Source organism: Pecten maximus, chromosome 14, assembly GCF_902652985.1.
Source record: "Pecten maximus chromosome 14, xPecMax1.1, whole genome shotgun sequence".
Lineage (NCBI taxonomy): Eukaryota > Metazoa > Mollusca > Bivalvia > Pectinida > Pectinidae > Pecten > Pecten maximus.
In genome coordinates, this window is record NC_047028.1 from 2,854,073 (window position 1) to 2,870,756 (window position 16,684).

Here is a 16,684-nt window from a genome sequence, read left to right on the forward strand (position 1 = left end):
TTATCTGACATCTAGATTGCATTGATTTTGACGATAAATACATTCACATTTTAATAGATATATTCATTATTTTCACTCATTTCCCTGTTGCCATTTGGAAGAATAACATCTTTAAATAAACTTTCTTTCTCTGAATGTTTCGTAAATCATTTCATCAGTTCAAAGCCTTGCCGTGGCAAGATTTACATATCACAAACATGACTTCATCATAACGCAATTGTTCTCAGTCGGAATCCTATTTTATTCATCTGTAGCATAGTGCGAAGCATTTCCGTGACATTCATCAAAGTGGTGTAACAATTACTGTATGTGATATATAGCTAGATTGCATCTATGCGCTCATACATGTAAATTCTGTCCAGATTTACATTGAAGTTATAGGGGAAATACATTTCAAATTTTAATGTACCCCTCTGATCATCATTATTCACTAATTACACAGATACTTTCCTGTTGTTGGATCCATGCTTACCTTTGACACTTGTATGTTTCTTTAATGAGTCATCATGGACTTACGTAACAAAGTCAATATTACGCATTATCAATTCCAAAGCTTTTGTTTTTTATATTATCAAACGTACGTATATATTATTATTTATGACAAATATTGTAACGACAGCTAACCTCAAAGTGTTACAGTGCTTTCTCTAACGGTTCAATAAATCCGTATTTAATACAAAAAAAACAACACTTTAAGTACAAAACATACAACTCATTACACATTCATTCGAATCTCTCACATACTAGTAGTCTATTCAGATCAAGGGACATAACTCTTACATATACTTAAGTTATGAATAATGCATAGTAGTACATTTTTGGCTCAATTTCTTCATGTAAAGGTATAATATTATTTTTACAATGTACATATCAATCATTAATATTATATTACATTCACAATTACATATAAATATACAGTTGATATGAAATTACATTATAACATATATATATATAATTACATATATAATTACAACATATAGCTCACTTATACATGTAGCTCACATAAAGTAATATCTTGCATATGAAACTTACCCTACAGATCCTGCAGCGGTTTACAGAATTTCTTTGGTTCCTAATCATCCAATAATGATATGATGGGAAGTTTTATCACTACTCAGTATGTACAAGTAAAGCTCTACTGAATATGGAATAATATATCTACCTTATACAACAGTTCTAATCAATCAGCTATAATTTAGAATATAAATTACACATGTACAAATACTGAAAACGTGTATACTTCATCCTTTGTCTTTCCATTTAATCAGCACATTATGATTGAGCAGTAAAATAATAATTTAAACCTTATATAATGCCAATATTCTGATAATACATTACAGAATATACATCTAATGATAATAATAATAATAATAGCACATATATGATTAAAAACTCACCCAGCTGGATAACGTAGATAACAATAAATTAGTAAACTGATATATGATATAGTATATGTATATGTATATAGTGTAGTTTCACACATAAAACATGATGCTTAACATTTCAATCATAACACAAGACAGAGATGAACAATTTCCGTACATAATGATCAGCTATTCGTTAGCATTATATATCAAATATATTAATATAAGTTTGAAATTTAACATAATCCATATGAGATTATCGAAATAACCAGCGTCAGCAAAAACAGACGTGAAGTCAATGACATCTTTTAATGTGATTATTCTACGTGTGTACATAAAGATAATACACAGGTAAAACTGTGTTCATTGTCACAGCGAAGACGTGATACGAAGGTAACCTTGCTGACTTCTGGATTTACAGCCAATTAAAATACAACCTGGTTCCATTTTCACACTTTGGATTAAGTTTCGAGTCTGTAACAAATTAACATCAAGTGAAGTAATCGTAGAGAAGACCAGTTCATCAGCTTAACGTCATAAAGATGTCGGCTACAAGTGTATATTTGGAAGGTCTAATAGAGGAATGCGGAGGATTTTCCCGGTTTCAATGGATAATGTTTTCCTTTATGATGTACAGTGCACACTCTGTGACTGGGACGATGATGATGATGACGTTTGCTGGCGCGATTCCAGACTGGCAGTGTGGATTTACAACCTATTCGAATCTTAGTACTAACTCATCGAAAGAAACAAAAAGCGTATAATTATATAGATAAAACTTGCCATCCTCCAGAAAACTCCTCTATTCAAAATTGCCAGGAATTTAGATTTTCGGAAAGTATGTATACTGTTGTCGATGAGGTAAGTTATTCAGATAATCATCAAAATTCCATTCAAAAGAATAACACTAATGTGATTATGTATAGAAAGGGGACGAATAATGTAAATAGGGTGAACAAATCATTTATTAGGTTTTTGTTAGTTCCTTTTACAAAAAAATGCGATTATCATCATGATTATAAACGAACGTTCGCACAGAAAGCACTAACTGTCACTAAAATAATCAGATTTGTGTAAATTATACTGTTGTAAGTTCGTATACATAAACAAATGCTAATTAACAGAATATATTACGTTCATAAGGTTATGGGGTTATTTCATCAGTGTCACTTTGACAAATTCCTTTGTGCATACACATATATATTCGGGAAGACAATAAAAATCAAATGACAGAGGTGTAAGGATACTGTAGGGACGTCGCATTTACCCTGAACACATATATTTTAGCATCAAAGGTTGTTGAAGAATAATATTTAGATCTCTTGGATTTTAATTTTATATAGTTTCATGAATATTTATTCTGTATTGAATAGAATAAAATTTTCCTGGCTGTAATTTAGCATTTGAAAGCAATTTTTTTTATTAATGTATGAAGAATTTATCAAATAAATAAGGAGAAAACGACGCGTATCATTCAAACTGAGATTCGAATCGACATTATTTATTTTAAATTGAATAGACGAAGAAGTGAAGATTATATAAACAATTTAAAAGATGTATGAAATATCGTTTAATATATCAATGATAGCGAGGAATCTTAGTTGTGTCTGATTAAATAAAACAACACCCGTTGAAGTTAAAATGATGTCCGATAAGATTACTTTCTCTGCCACTTTGATAGAAATACTAGTACATGTTTGTCGATTGAGTACATGTATTGTTGGAATCTTTGCAGTGGACGCTGATATGTGACAAGGACTGGATAGCCTCTACAATCACGACTATTCAGATGGCCGGCTTACTGATCAGTTGTGTGGTATCTGGACATCTGGCAGACTATATTGGTAGGAAACCGATTTATTTTCTATCGTTGGTCGTACTGATGGTTCTAAATGTTGTGGCGGGGTTTTCGACGTCATGGCAAATGTTTGCAGCTCTTCGTTTCCTTCTCGGTTGTGGTGCTGGTGCCAACCTGACTGTATTCTATAACTACTTGATCGAATTTATACCTACAAAACGAAGGTCCCTCACAGCAGCATTTCCCTCATGGTCACTATGGGCATGTGTGTTTGGATTCATGTCGATGTGGCTACATGACTGGAAGTACCTCCATTTCTCGATATCTATACTGGTACTGCCCTGTCTGTTTATGTGGTGGTAAGTCATGTGATCCTGTTCCATAGTTCATCATATTTCATTTTGTCTGGATTGTATATTTACATAATTAATCAATTGTTCTAATGTTGTACTTATATAACAACTAGATACCTTAATCAGGATCTAAGTAAGAAAAATCATGGTCACCATGTTTACCATTTACACCATGAATGATATGTTACGTGTATTATGAATGATAGTAGACTTTACTAAATGACAATAGTATGAGGATATTTCCCATGGTATTGTTAAGCAATGTGACGTAGTTCCTGTTCGTTTAATTGATCTTCTCTTTAAATTGATTAATATTGATGATGATTGTTTTTATAACTATCTCTCACACTGGTGGTGAACAGGTTCTTGCCAGAGAGTTTCCGTTATCTTGTCACTCACAAACGACTAGATGAAGCGAAAGAAGTCATCTACAAAATAGCACGAATCAACGGCAAACCGGAACCGGATATGAGTAAGATGAGTTACCTTGTTGAGGAAGACCTGAAAGTCGACTCAGAAAGGAAGTACAGTATACGAGATGTAGCTATGTCCCCACATTTACTGAAGTGTACTTGTTTACTGGGCATTGCATGGTACGACAATTATCTATTTCTGTTTGTAGAAACAAAAACATTTTATATATTGTTTTAATCAGATTTGTATGTTTGAAAGTAGATTGTACATGTTTAATGTTTAATTTCCCATTGCTGTATGAATGAGCAACCATTTCCTGGATTGTACTTTAAAGATGCTACACCTGCGACAGAGTGTAATAAATTGTTATTATTTTGACAATAAATGACATTTAATCCATATATGTATGCCTATTTAAGACCTACAATCAAATAAAATAATTTTATAACGTCAAAAATTGTCGTAATAAAGCCAAGAAGTTACGAAATTTTGAATATATCTGCCTATGAAAGAGACCAACATAATAATTTACTTTGCATACACTTGGCCTTAATCGCAGTGCATTCTGGGAGTGATTTACATACTGAAGAAAACAAATATGGTGGACCTAATATTTTACATTCAGCTGGGGCAATTATTTATTGCGTGTTACCTATCATAACTACAAATTCTAAATGTCGAGGTTTTAAAGCAAACAGAAAATAAAACCTAATAAACATTTCAATATCATACGTTACAAAAAATCGCGATCCTCTGCATGTTTCCGCCCACGAACCGAAACGCTTTCTTAGCGTTACCCCCTTCGGCCCCATTTCGCCGGAATGATACAAGTGTGATTTATCATAAGGTTTAAGCGGGTGAACTATAAAAAGTGAATCTGAAATCAATACATATCACAAAAGAAGTCTTATCCATTGATTCAATCACATCATACATTTACAGTTTTCAGTAATGCCCCTGTCACACTTGACCGGATTGGTGTACCGGACATCAACGGATATAATTTTTTGTTATCCGGTGGTATACGGTGGCAAAGTTGTCAGTCCGGTAGAAAAATCCAAACTGACGACGTACTTGCACCGAATATGGAACGGATAAAACGTACCAATAACGAACATGTAACGTACGGCTACCGTACTACCAACCGGGTGTCTCCGAATGAGTAACGAACAACAAACGAGCATGAACCGGTGAATCAGGACGTGTACAGGATGCATTCCGGACAAACCGAACACCTAACGGACATTAACGCGCGCGTGCAGAAAAAAAAAGATATATGCATTTCTCCGGCGATCAGTTGTCAAAAAGTTGCAGTGCTGACTGCCTCGCCAAAATTTCTCGCGGTAGAAAAAAAAAAAAAAAAAACGTTCCTGCAAAAGCGCAAGACACAGAAGAAGTGTCTGTCGATGCTGTTGATGCTGTTGCACAGGAAACCGAAACTGAAACTGAAACAGAGCATGAAAAAGGTGGTGATGATATGCCTGCGATAATTAATCAGTTTCTGTCAGTAGTCAGTCCTCCCCCTGTAGGTATCATGTAGGTATTCTGTATTCATCCGTTCTGTGCGTGTTATCCGTTTTCAATCCGTTTGTCTATTCGTCGTGTCCGGTGTTAATCCTGCAAGCATCCTGTGTTTGTCCGTTATGTGTCCGTTATGTGTTCGTTATGTGTGCGTTCAAGTTCCATTAACGGACTGGGTAACGCATGCCCCCCGTACACCTACCGCATATAAACGAACAATGACAGGATATACAGGACAAAACGGACATGCACAGGACAGCCAACGAATATTCATATCCGTTACTGCCCGTTTCAAGTTTTGTGCATGCACAAAACTTTCCAACGGATACCACCGGACGCACCGTACATCACCTGACATGAAACGAATGAACCGAACATAAAACGGACATAAAACGGATATTGACGAACATCACCGGATATCCAAAAATGTTATCCGTTTCACGTCCGGTGGCCCAATCCGGTCAAGTGTGACAGGGGCATTGACCGGATTGGTGTACCGGACATCAACGGATAGAAATTTTTGTTATCCGGTGGTATACGGTGGCAAAGTTGTCAGTCCGGTAGAAAAATCCAAACTGACGACGTACTTGCACCGAATATGGAACGGATAAAACGTACCAATAACGAACATGTAACGTACGGCTACCGTACTACCAACCGGGTGTCTCCGAATGAGTAACGAACAACAAACGAGCATGAACCGGTGAATCAGGACGTGTACAGGATGCATTCCGGACAAACCGAACACCTAACGGACATTAACGCGCGCGTGCAGAAAAAAAAAGATATATGCATTTCTCCGGCGATCAGTTGTCAAAAAGTTGCAGTGCTGACTGCCTCGCCAAAATTTCTCGCGGTAGAAAAAAAAAAAAAAAAAACGTTCCTGCAAAAGCGCAAGACACAGAAGAAGTGTCTGTCGATGCTGTTGATGCTGTTGCACAGGAAACCGAAACTGAAACTGAAACAGAGCATGAAAAAGGTGGTGATGATATGCCTGCGATAATTAATCAGTTTCTGTCAGTAGTCAGTCCTCCCCCTGTAGGTATCATGTAGGTATTCTGTATTCATCCGTTCTGTGCGTGTTATCCGTTTTCAATCCGTTTGTCTATTCGTCGTGTCCGGTGTTAATCCTGCAAGCATCCTGTGTTTGTCCGTTATGTGTCCGTTATGTGTTCGTTATGTGTGCGTTCAAGTTCCATTAACGGACTGGGTAACGCATGCCCCCCGTACACCTACCGCATATAAACGAACAATGACAGGATATACAGGACAAAACGGACATGCACAGGACAGCCAACGAATATTCATATCCGTTACTGCCCGTTTCAAGTTTTGTGCATGCACAAAACTTTCCAACGGATACCACCGGACGCACCGTACATCACCTGACATGAAACGAATGAACCGAACATAAAACGGACATAAAACGGATATTGACGAACATCACCGGATATCCAAAAATGTTATCCGTTTCACGTCCGGTGGCCCAATCCGGTTAAGTGTGACAGGGGCATAAAGATGACAACAGACCGAACGTTCGTGTGTACGTTAGAAACTTGCCTCTCCAACAAAAACTGAACTGTGTCATTTCCGCATGTTTTCCGATTCCATTGTCGTTTATAATTCCACCTGTCTGTGCAGTCTCCGAAATCCTTATCTTTCTTCGTTCTTTTTCATAATCTAAGTTATACTTCCTCCTTTCTGGAGATGTTAGGCTAACACATGTGGCCTTCCCCGCTTCGCCATTTGGTTCCTACTCGTTTGTGTTTCTTGTTTGCGCATGCGCAATCAGTATTTCATTCAATACGGAGGCGGAACGAAATGGAATTTCTTCGGGACTTAATCAATAATTATCATTTTTTTCATGTTAAAGATAAATAAGAAGATGAAACTTTCCGAGGGTGGTAATAATGTAAAGTGTGTAACTTTTATTGCTGAAGAAAAATACATTCGAGTCTATTCGTGTTTTTAATTGATAAAAACTACTATTTGTCGAAGGTGTAACACCTTTAAGTTCCTTTTTAAAAGAGTACTTTAATCATCGAATGAATCATCGCTAAAAACACCAGAAAAGAATCCAGTGGTTCTGAAATCGAATGACATATTTTATAAAAATAAAAAAACAAAAAAAAACAACAAAAAAACAAAACAAAAAACAAAAAAACGGGATGTTGATTTTACTTTTATCAACGGCCATATGTACATACGATTCACTGTTTGTAGGATGTCTTGTGGGTATGGATATTACGCTATTTCATTCGGAGTTCAGAGTCTATCTGGAAGTTTGTACCTCAATATGTTTCTGCTGAACGTAGTTGACATTCCAGGACAGGTATCGTTATACTACCTCACCAATCGGTAAGTTAATTGGATTGACATCGATTTTCAAATATCCTATACTACATGAAACAACATTACATACATCACCTAATCTACCAATACATATATGCTTAAAGATTCATGTTTGAGGTTTTACATTCTCCGGGCATCATTTGAGAAGTGCAAGGATTTGGAGATCTGAGTTCATCTCCCTAAGAAGATGCAATCTTGAACATGAGATCGAAATCTCAATTTGTACACTTCTATCTTCATTTACTGTTCTTTAATTCTTCACTCATTTATTCTGAAATCGTTCTGATAATGTATTAAGGACATTTTTTTTCAATAACAAATCCATAGTACTGTGAAATGAACAACATACACTCATTCGATATCAGAAGGACACATCTTCCAAAGTACATTAAAATAATAAGTAACAACCATTCAGTCGTAAGGTTGATAAAAAAAACATTTATTATCTTTATATTTATTGATAATTAATATTTTAAGTTATTTAAGTTAGTTGATACAGAAAGTCTATCAAACAAAATCAATTTCTTTTAATGACTCATTATAATTGAACGAATGCAAAATTACATTTGTCCGATACTAATATTGCTGGCGTTATTCTTCTTTATAGCATCATTCGATTCATTGATCTAATGTTATCATATATGCTATCATCGTAAGTGCATTAAATTGTCATAGTTCCTCACGGTATACATTATCAAGGCATCCTGTTTTCATTTATTAAATTGCAATATCATTCACAAAACATTCAAGTGAAGTGACCTCATTGTCTCCTTTGAAGATTTGGTAGAAAGTGGATGACATTGATTTTGCTGTTGTCGGCAGGCCTAACAGGATTTGTTGTGGCAGCTTTACAAATATCTGGTAAGGTTACGGTATAGGTATATTTGGTCAGGACTTTAATATGTTTTATTAAAAATCAGACAACTCATCTAAATATAAGGAAATGTAACACGAATATTCTACTCAAAAAAAAAATATAAGAAAAAAATTATTATAGAATTCGAGTTCGTTAGATTTTGCAGAGTAGCAAGAAGCACTTGCTAAAGCTCGTTTTTTAACTTTGGAAATAATTAAATCTAGTGAAAGAAATACAATATACAACAACCACTCGTTGTGTAACCTCTATATGTCTAAGATTTTATTTACTCATTTGATCGTTTTTTGTTACTGTATGATATGACGATTGGAACATTTATAAAGCAGTATTGAATTTAAATATACATAATTTGTTCCAGTCAAAGTATGCATGTATATTATTTTACAGCGTACAATTACAATATAAATTTCAACACTAATATTATTTGACAGGCAATTTGTCAAAGATCCATGGAAATAATAATATTGTGCTTACAGACTTAGAAATGAAGGACTCCCTGATCAACTGGTTTGCTCTTGCTTCCAAGATGAGTGTGGGCGTTGGCTGGGGAGCACTGGCCATCCTCTCTATAGAGACATACCCTACGGTGGTCAGGTAGCTTGGCTAGATAGATATTTAAATATGCAGCGATTAAAAAAAAATCATGTACTGGTTCATAATTTGAAAAAAAAACACACCACTTCCTTACTCAAACCAAAGGACACTGAAGACAGTCACACAATATAGATAATTGTAGTTTTAGACCAATTCAGAGCATTAATTACCTGTTTTAATAAACATAACGTAATCAACCTATCAGTAAAGCCAATATCTTTCAGGAATATTGGGTATGGAATGCTGAACTCGTTTGCTAGGATTGGAGCGATGGTGGCGCCACAAATAGTATACTTGGTAAGTATTCATGTCAGCTTTAGTAACCACCCTGGTAATTATCTAGGTAGGTTTAGTTAGCATCCATTTCATTTTTAGTGAATATCCATCCTAACTTTGTAAGTATCCTTGCTAGCTTGTATAAATATCAATGTCCTTTTTGGTAAATATTCATGCTAAAATGGTAAGTATCAATGCTACATTACGTAATTATCCATGTTAACGCTTGTAAGTCTACACGGTAGTTTTGGTTAAAAGCCATGTTATCTTCGGTAAATAGCCATGCTTACATTAAGTACTTATCCATGCTAATGTTCGTAAGTATAATACTAGTTTTGGTAAATAGCCATGTTATCTTCGGTAAATAGTCATGTTATCTTCGGTAAATAGCCATGCTTACATTAGTAAGTATGCTCGCTAGTTATAAAATAAACACAGTCATCATGATTAAAGTCTTCGTGTATTATGTCTTTCTTTCTTAATATCATCACTACTAATGATAGTTTATATGTGAGTTTTTAATGATTGATAAATTATGAAAATTTGAAGGGTTTGAAGAGGGGGAAAGCGTGTATTATGATTTCATTAAACATCATTCTGGTTAAGTATGTTCATTGATTCCAAATAACCTAGATCTAGATAAATCTAAAGTGACTCTGAAGGAAACGATTTAATGTAAGTTTATAGGTTGAACTGATATACATCACACCTATGTGGGCTTGATTTTATTTCAGTCAGAGTAATGGTAATTTTAGTACGAAATACTTTAATGAAACAAACATTTTTATTGGCTTTAAACTATTTTATGAGCCCATAACGTTAAATATGATGACGTCGTTTGTAACATTGCTTCTGATTGGATGATACAGCGGGCTGATGATTTCTAAGAGAAAAGATTTCATCTGTAAGACGCCGATATCAAAAAGGGGTTGCATTAGGAGAATGGGATTAAAAAGATTAACTTGAATATATGAGTAATATTATGGAGTTAACACAAAAACCCGGATAGTACTTTCAACATATACCGCTTCGCCCTGTTATATATCCATAAAAATAAACTTAAGTTATGCCTTAAATAAATTATGTTTGATACAAAAATATTACATTTTATCTCAAATAGATTGTTAATAATATCTTACAATGTATCTTAATTACAGAACAGCTATATACCAGGCGCCATGTACATTATTTTTGGTGTTGTAATGGTCTTATCAGCGTTCTGTATGTATTTCATCGAAGAAACAAACAAAAAACCTATCAAAGATGGCATAGCAACACATGAATACGAGAGGAAGGAAATGTGGAAGTTCCATGGCCATACAAACGAAGCATTCGATACGAGACTGTAATTTAAAAAAATAATCAAAACGTTTCTTTAATTGTGTGGATGGTATGGTTTTGTATCTGTTTTTATTCGTTGTGAAGTTAGTATGTATGTGTGTGCAGAGGTGTGGATATTTCATGAGAGAGCTTGTGTGTAGAAAGTAATAGAATGCATGGTGGTGATTATTATAATGACGATGATAATGACGATGATTTGACATATGCATATGCATAGTTTGTTGTTGTTGATGATGATGATGATGATGATGATGCTTTATCATGATGATGATGATGTTGAGGATGATGATGATGATGATGATGATGATGATGATGATGGGCAAAAAAATAAAACTGTTTTTCATAGGTAATGGACACATTGTTTCCTATTCACTCCATTATGTACCGGTTTTTCATACTGGACATTTTCTATATAATGTGCCTGGATGGCTGGTTCCAAACAATGTTAAAATGTTCATTGGAAAGAATAGCATCTTTCATAAGTTCATTTCTCTGATTGGTTTGTAAGCCATCTGTTTATCGGTAAAAAGTCTTGCTGTGGCAACACCAACATATCACCAAAATGATGTCATCATAACACAATTGTTTTCAATCGAAATCATCGTCACATTATATTCCTCTATAGCGCTGTGCGAAGCATTTCCTTGACGTTGATCAAAATGGTGTAACGATGACGTAACGGTGAAGTCATGCAAGCGATGTAGATTGCATCTATGAACATGAATATAGTCCAGATTTATATGGAAATAATAGGGGAAAGCGGCGTAAATATTGATGATCTACATGACTCTTGATATGATGTTCCTCCAAGTATGACTCCCTCTATGTTATACACTTGTGCCATTTTCGGAAATGCCAATCCAGTCATAAAAATGATTTCAATTGTCCTTTAGATTAATACTGTTGAGTTAAAATCACAATATATAAATATATCAAGTCAACCTGATAATATGAACAGGATCCATTGAAATACATTTCAAATTGTAATTTACTCCTCTCTTCATCATTATTCACTAATTAATCAGATATGGTTCTGTTGCAGGATTCATGTTAACCTTATTGACACGTATTTACCTCTTTGATTTGGCAAGTATTTATCACGGATGTAAATATCGTCGTCAATATTACACAATATATATATATTTTTTAAAGATGATGATATTATCAAACTTTTGTATGGCTCAGGAATTTTTTATTTAAAAAAATAAAACTTCATTTTACAATATATTGTGTTTATATTTCAATTAGGACTATTATTTATGGCAAATAATTAAACGACATATTACGTCCGGGTATTTATGGAAGAAGTTTATTTTGCACTATCGTAATCGTAATAATGGAAGTCTTGTCGAAATGAACAAGCAACATTACGATTACATTCTACATAGATATATTGTTAGCTCATTGACATTTTAACGTTAATATCAATATCCACTACAATTTAAACGTACATTATGTAGTAGCTGTTTTGCTCAACACGATATTCACAAATTCAAAATATTAATCTACAGAAAATAAATATAAAACAGATTCAAATATTTTTTCCTGTGATGGCTTTTTGAAGTATTGGTAAGCACATCAGGTCTCTATGTGGATTGATACGGATGACCTTGTCCTGCTGCATCAACATCCTTTCGGAGATATATAGAGGATATCTAACAGTGTCTTCAGTAATACCAAATATATTTCACGAGTGGGGCTAATATTTTGATATTTTTCACAAGTGCGCAGCACGAGTGAAAAATATCAAAATATTAGCAACACGAGTGAAATATATTTGGTATTACTGAAGACACTGTTAGATATTCTGTTTATTACATTTTTTATCAACGAAAACCCTACCCCGTATGCTAACTAGGACTACAGCGATAATTTGTAAACAAAAACAGTAGTTTCCCGTTTCCAGGTGCTGACATATATGTCAGGCTTTCTGATTGGTCAATTATTTTGGTATTTTCTAATCTTGAATTTGATTGGTCAAATCAGCAAAAGTGATATTTTCACTAGTGAAAAATATGATATTCTTCACTAGTGAAAAATATCACTTTTATAGAATGAATAATTTTGATATTTCACTAGTAAAAATGTAATAAATTCATTTATCAGTGCATTTGTAGAATTAAAATAAACTATGTGTATGTTTAATTCTCTGTTTGTGTTTGGTTAAAGGCCGAAAAGCTGCTTATAGTTCACTCTGGTTACATGTACTGTTCGCCATGCGTTTGAATCACAAAATGACATACATACGTTGTCTAAATCTTTCTCTGGGGTTATGTATACTATACTGTGGTGCCTAACATAAGTGATGACTTACTGTTTTACATTGGGTAAATAAAATATGAACGATCATTTTACCTCGTTTGTTTTTTGTTCGGATATTTTTTGTTGTTAAGGTAAGATGTATATCAGACGAAAATATTTAGCAGGTACGTAACTGTATATTCACCTTTAAACAAACAAATGTTAATATGATATGCATAACGTATTTTGACCAAGGTGAAGGAATAGGTTGATTAATGTTTACATCTCCTGTAGGGATTTGCGGGTTACGGTCAAATAACAGCAAACCACACACACCTAATAATTCGTTACGACATAGATTACGCTGAGATTTTGGGGGTTTTTTTTTTTGGGGGGGGGGGGGGGGGGGGGGGATTTCAAATCTATCAGTTTTGTTCGATAAACAAATGTCAAATAGAGAACACTGGTCAAGGAACCTGTAGGATTATAGAAACTATGGAACCAAATACTTTCCCATAGACGGTAATGTTAATGTTAACATCTGTTCTGCTTAAAATGATTTTTCAACACTGATCCACCATCCCTAATTTTGTGGAATGTCAACTCACACACCTGTAAAATTCAACCAAATTGAACTTTTTCATATTTGGGTCACCATCTTGTATTGCATTCAGCACCAAAAATCCACTCAAATTTACAGTAAACTGCACCTTGATGAACTTGTCATTCAAATAACAGACTGGGAATATTTTAAATATATATTCCTATATTTTACATCTACATATATTGCTCAGCCTACACATAAAACTTTGGAAATTTCTCTCACCTGAATGTCCAGTTAGCAGGCTCAAATTCATTCACTTTCCTTTAAAATCTTATGGCCAAACGGGTGAAAACCACAATCTATTTTTGATTTGGTTCCGTGGTCCCTGAAAGAAATACGATACTTCAGAAAAAATGGTATGTTGTATCCCCAACATGTCTATTCAAAACAAATGCCTCCTTGAGGTACTGCACCACGGATAAACTACAGCCTAAAACAGAAGTAAAAAAGAAAAGTATATAAAAGGATGTGTATTTTTAACCCAACTGCCTCCATAAACGAATATCTAAAAAGGTCACCACCACTGTTCTGTATTTTCAATAAGGTATTTCCAATTTAGATTCAAATGTAAATGGTGGTCATTGTGACACGTGACTCTAGTGATGCCGTTATTTGTATCTTTATAATTATTACGTTACCCTAGTTTATTTGTAAGATGAACCACGTTGGAGACGAAAATACTGGTGAGAAAATGTTAGTGTCGATCAATAAGTACTTTTCTAAAGTGACAATAAGTAGGGCAATGAATGCTCATCCATTACATTTTTGACACAAAAAGATCTCGAATAGATAGTTTGACTGTTAATGGGATTTGCGTTAGCCTGGTTTTTAAGCAAAACGCAGATGACTGAATGACTTTTATAAATCAAAATATCTCTATGACTTTCCTTACATTTTTATTTGAATTAGGTATCGGGCTACCTTCAATGAACTCCTTTCCAATATCAATTACCTAACTGATACTACACTATAGGGAAATAGCTCCATGCTTTGCAATGTATATTGCCATACTTAATTTGATTCAATCATAGTCTCCACACATATGTTCCGTTTATTATTTACAATCATGCAGGATATGCAAATTCACTGTTTCTGACGACGTAGGAATTATATACATGACTTTAAGATTGTGTACTTGCATGTGGTCCTGTTTAAAACCGTTAAACAGTATATACTGTCAGATAAGCATAGAACACGACCAATAATACAAACAATTTCCCCGTTGACGTGTTTATAAAACAGAAAATGATACGAACCATTTAGAGGTATAAAATATTTTCAGAAGTGTCTTTTTAGAAATGAAATGCTAAATACTCCTTAGTTTGTGGAATGATTTGAATTATAATCTCTGTAGGAAACTTATATCCTGTTCTATTGTCGCGGGTTTGCTATTTTCGAGGCAGCAACAAATGACTGTACACTGTACAAGCGGTATTTGTTTACCACATTCATGGATAAGTGGTTAAGCTACTTCCAATAGTTTAAGGTAAAACCATTAATCATTGCCTCTCAGCGACACAACCCACTTTATTTATAACTGTCTTCATTCCTCATGAATATAGTAAATAATAAACAATCGTTTTTTTGGATAATTCCCACACAGAGTTTAAAACGTTTGGAAGATTATTCAATATGCGGTTGCTAACTAATTAGTACCAATTGGTGTTCACTGTCAAGATACGAGCTATACATTATCTCGTATTATTTATATATATCGTCTTTTTTCAAGTTTTATACATACAAATTAAAATGTTATAATATTACCATTCTGATACCACGTACATTGTATATCAATCTCAACACGTTTTAGTTTGAAAAATTTACAAAAATATTTTAAATTTTGGCTTGTTTCATTTTATATATGATAGCATCTGATAATTTGTGTTTGTTTATTTTTTTCTACATTGTCCTACATTTGGAAGTTAAAAAATAAAAAAAGACAAAACTATTATAATATTCCATTAAAATGAAAAGTGATTTCGACTACTTTAGTTTATGCTTAGACATACAGCTAACAAAAGATAAAGTAAATATAATAAACAATGATTAAAAAGTTCACAACAGTTTATAAGATTACACAGCGAACGGTTACTTTCTTAAAACGTTGATAAAATGATTACCTCGAGTGAAAAAAACAATCTTATAATTGCTGTAACTGTCGGTGTCAATGTATGAAATATTCAAAACAACCATTCAAAGTAAATTGCAGTATTGAGACTGTTTAAACCTAACATAAACAAACTGTAGCGGGAAAAGTGTCTTCAGTGTTAATTATGTTCCTGCTTTAGAATAATAGTTATTCATTAAAATGCATTTTAATGCATATGATTATATTAGCTTAATAGATAAAACCTAAATTGACATTTATATCGGGGAGATAACGTACTGGTAAACATAAAATGACATTTATATCGGGGGGATAATGTACTGGTAAACATACAACATGACTTCTATCTCGGGGAGATAACGTACTGGTAAACATAACATGACATCTATCTCGTGGGATAACGTACAGGTAAACTTACTGTGACATCTTTCACGGGGAGTTAGCGTATTGGTATACATGACATGCCATCTATCTCTGGGAAATAACGTGCTGGTAAACGTAACTTGGCATTGATGCTCAAGAGAAAAATAATATCTTTCTCGTAAATGATTGTAAATAACAATGTAATCTTTAATTGATATACTTTTTCTTACATAATGGTCAGCTTCTGTTTAGCATTATCCATCAAACTATTGAGTAAAGCTGGTATAAAATCAACCTCTGTGATGCATACGCCACTAATTATTTTGTTTAAATGATCAGCGATTATGTAAATCACATAATAACAGAGCCAGGAAAACAGACGTGTAGTCAATGACATCTTCTAACGTCATGTGATTGTTATACGTGTGTACATAAAGACAATATACAGGTAAAGCTGTGTTCATTGTCGCAGTGAAGAC

General features: G+C 34.0%; 1 protein-coding gene across 1 annotated transcript; it reads left to right on the forward strand.

Moving 5' to 3' along the window:
- Positions 1 to 1,774: 1,774 nt before the first annotated feature.
- On the forward strand, positions 1,775 to 12,530 carry LOC117342857 (solute carrier family 22 member 21-like). The gene is given in 9 exon segments (XM_033905137.1): positions 1,775 to 2,124; positions 2,126 to 2,225; positions 3,100 to 3,521; positions 3,878 to 4,108; positions 7,674 to 7,808; positions 8,581 to 8,663; positions 9,156 to 9,273; positions 9,498 to 9,570; positions 10,707 to 12,530. Coding segments are annotated over 9 exon segments (1,572 nt in total). The 5' UTR covers positions 1,775 to 1,906; the 3' UTR covers positions 10,899 to 12,530.
- Positions 12,531 to 16,684: the final 4,154 nt, after the last annotated feature.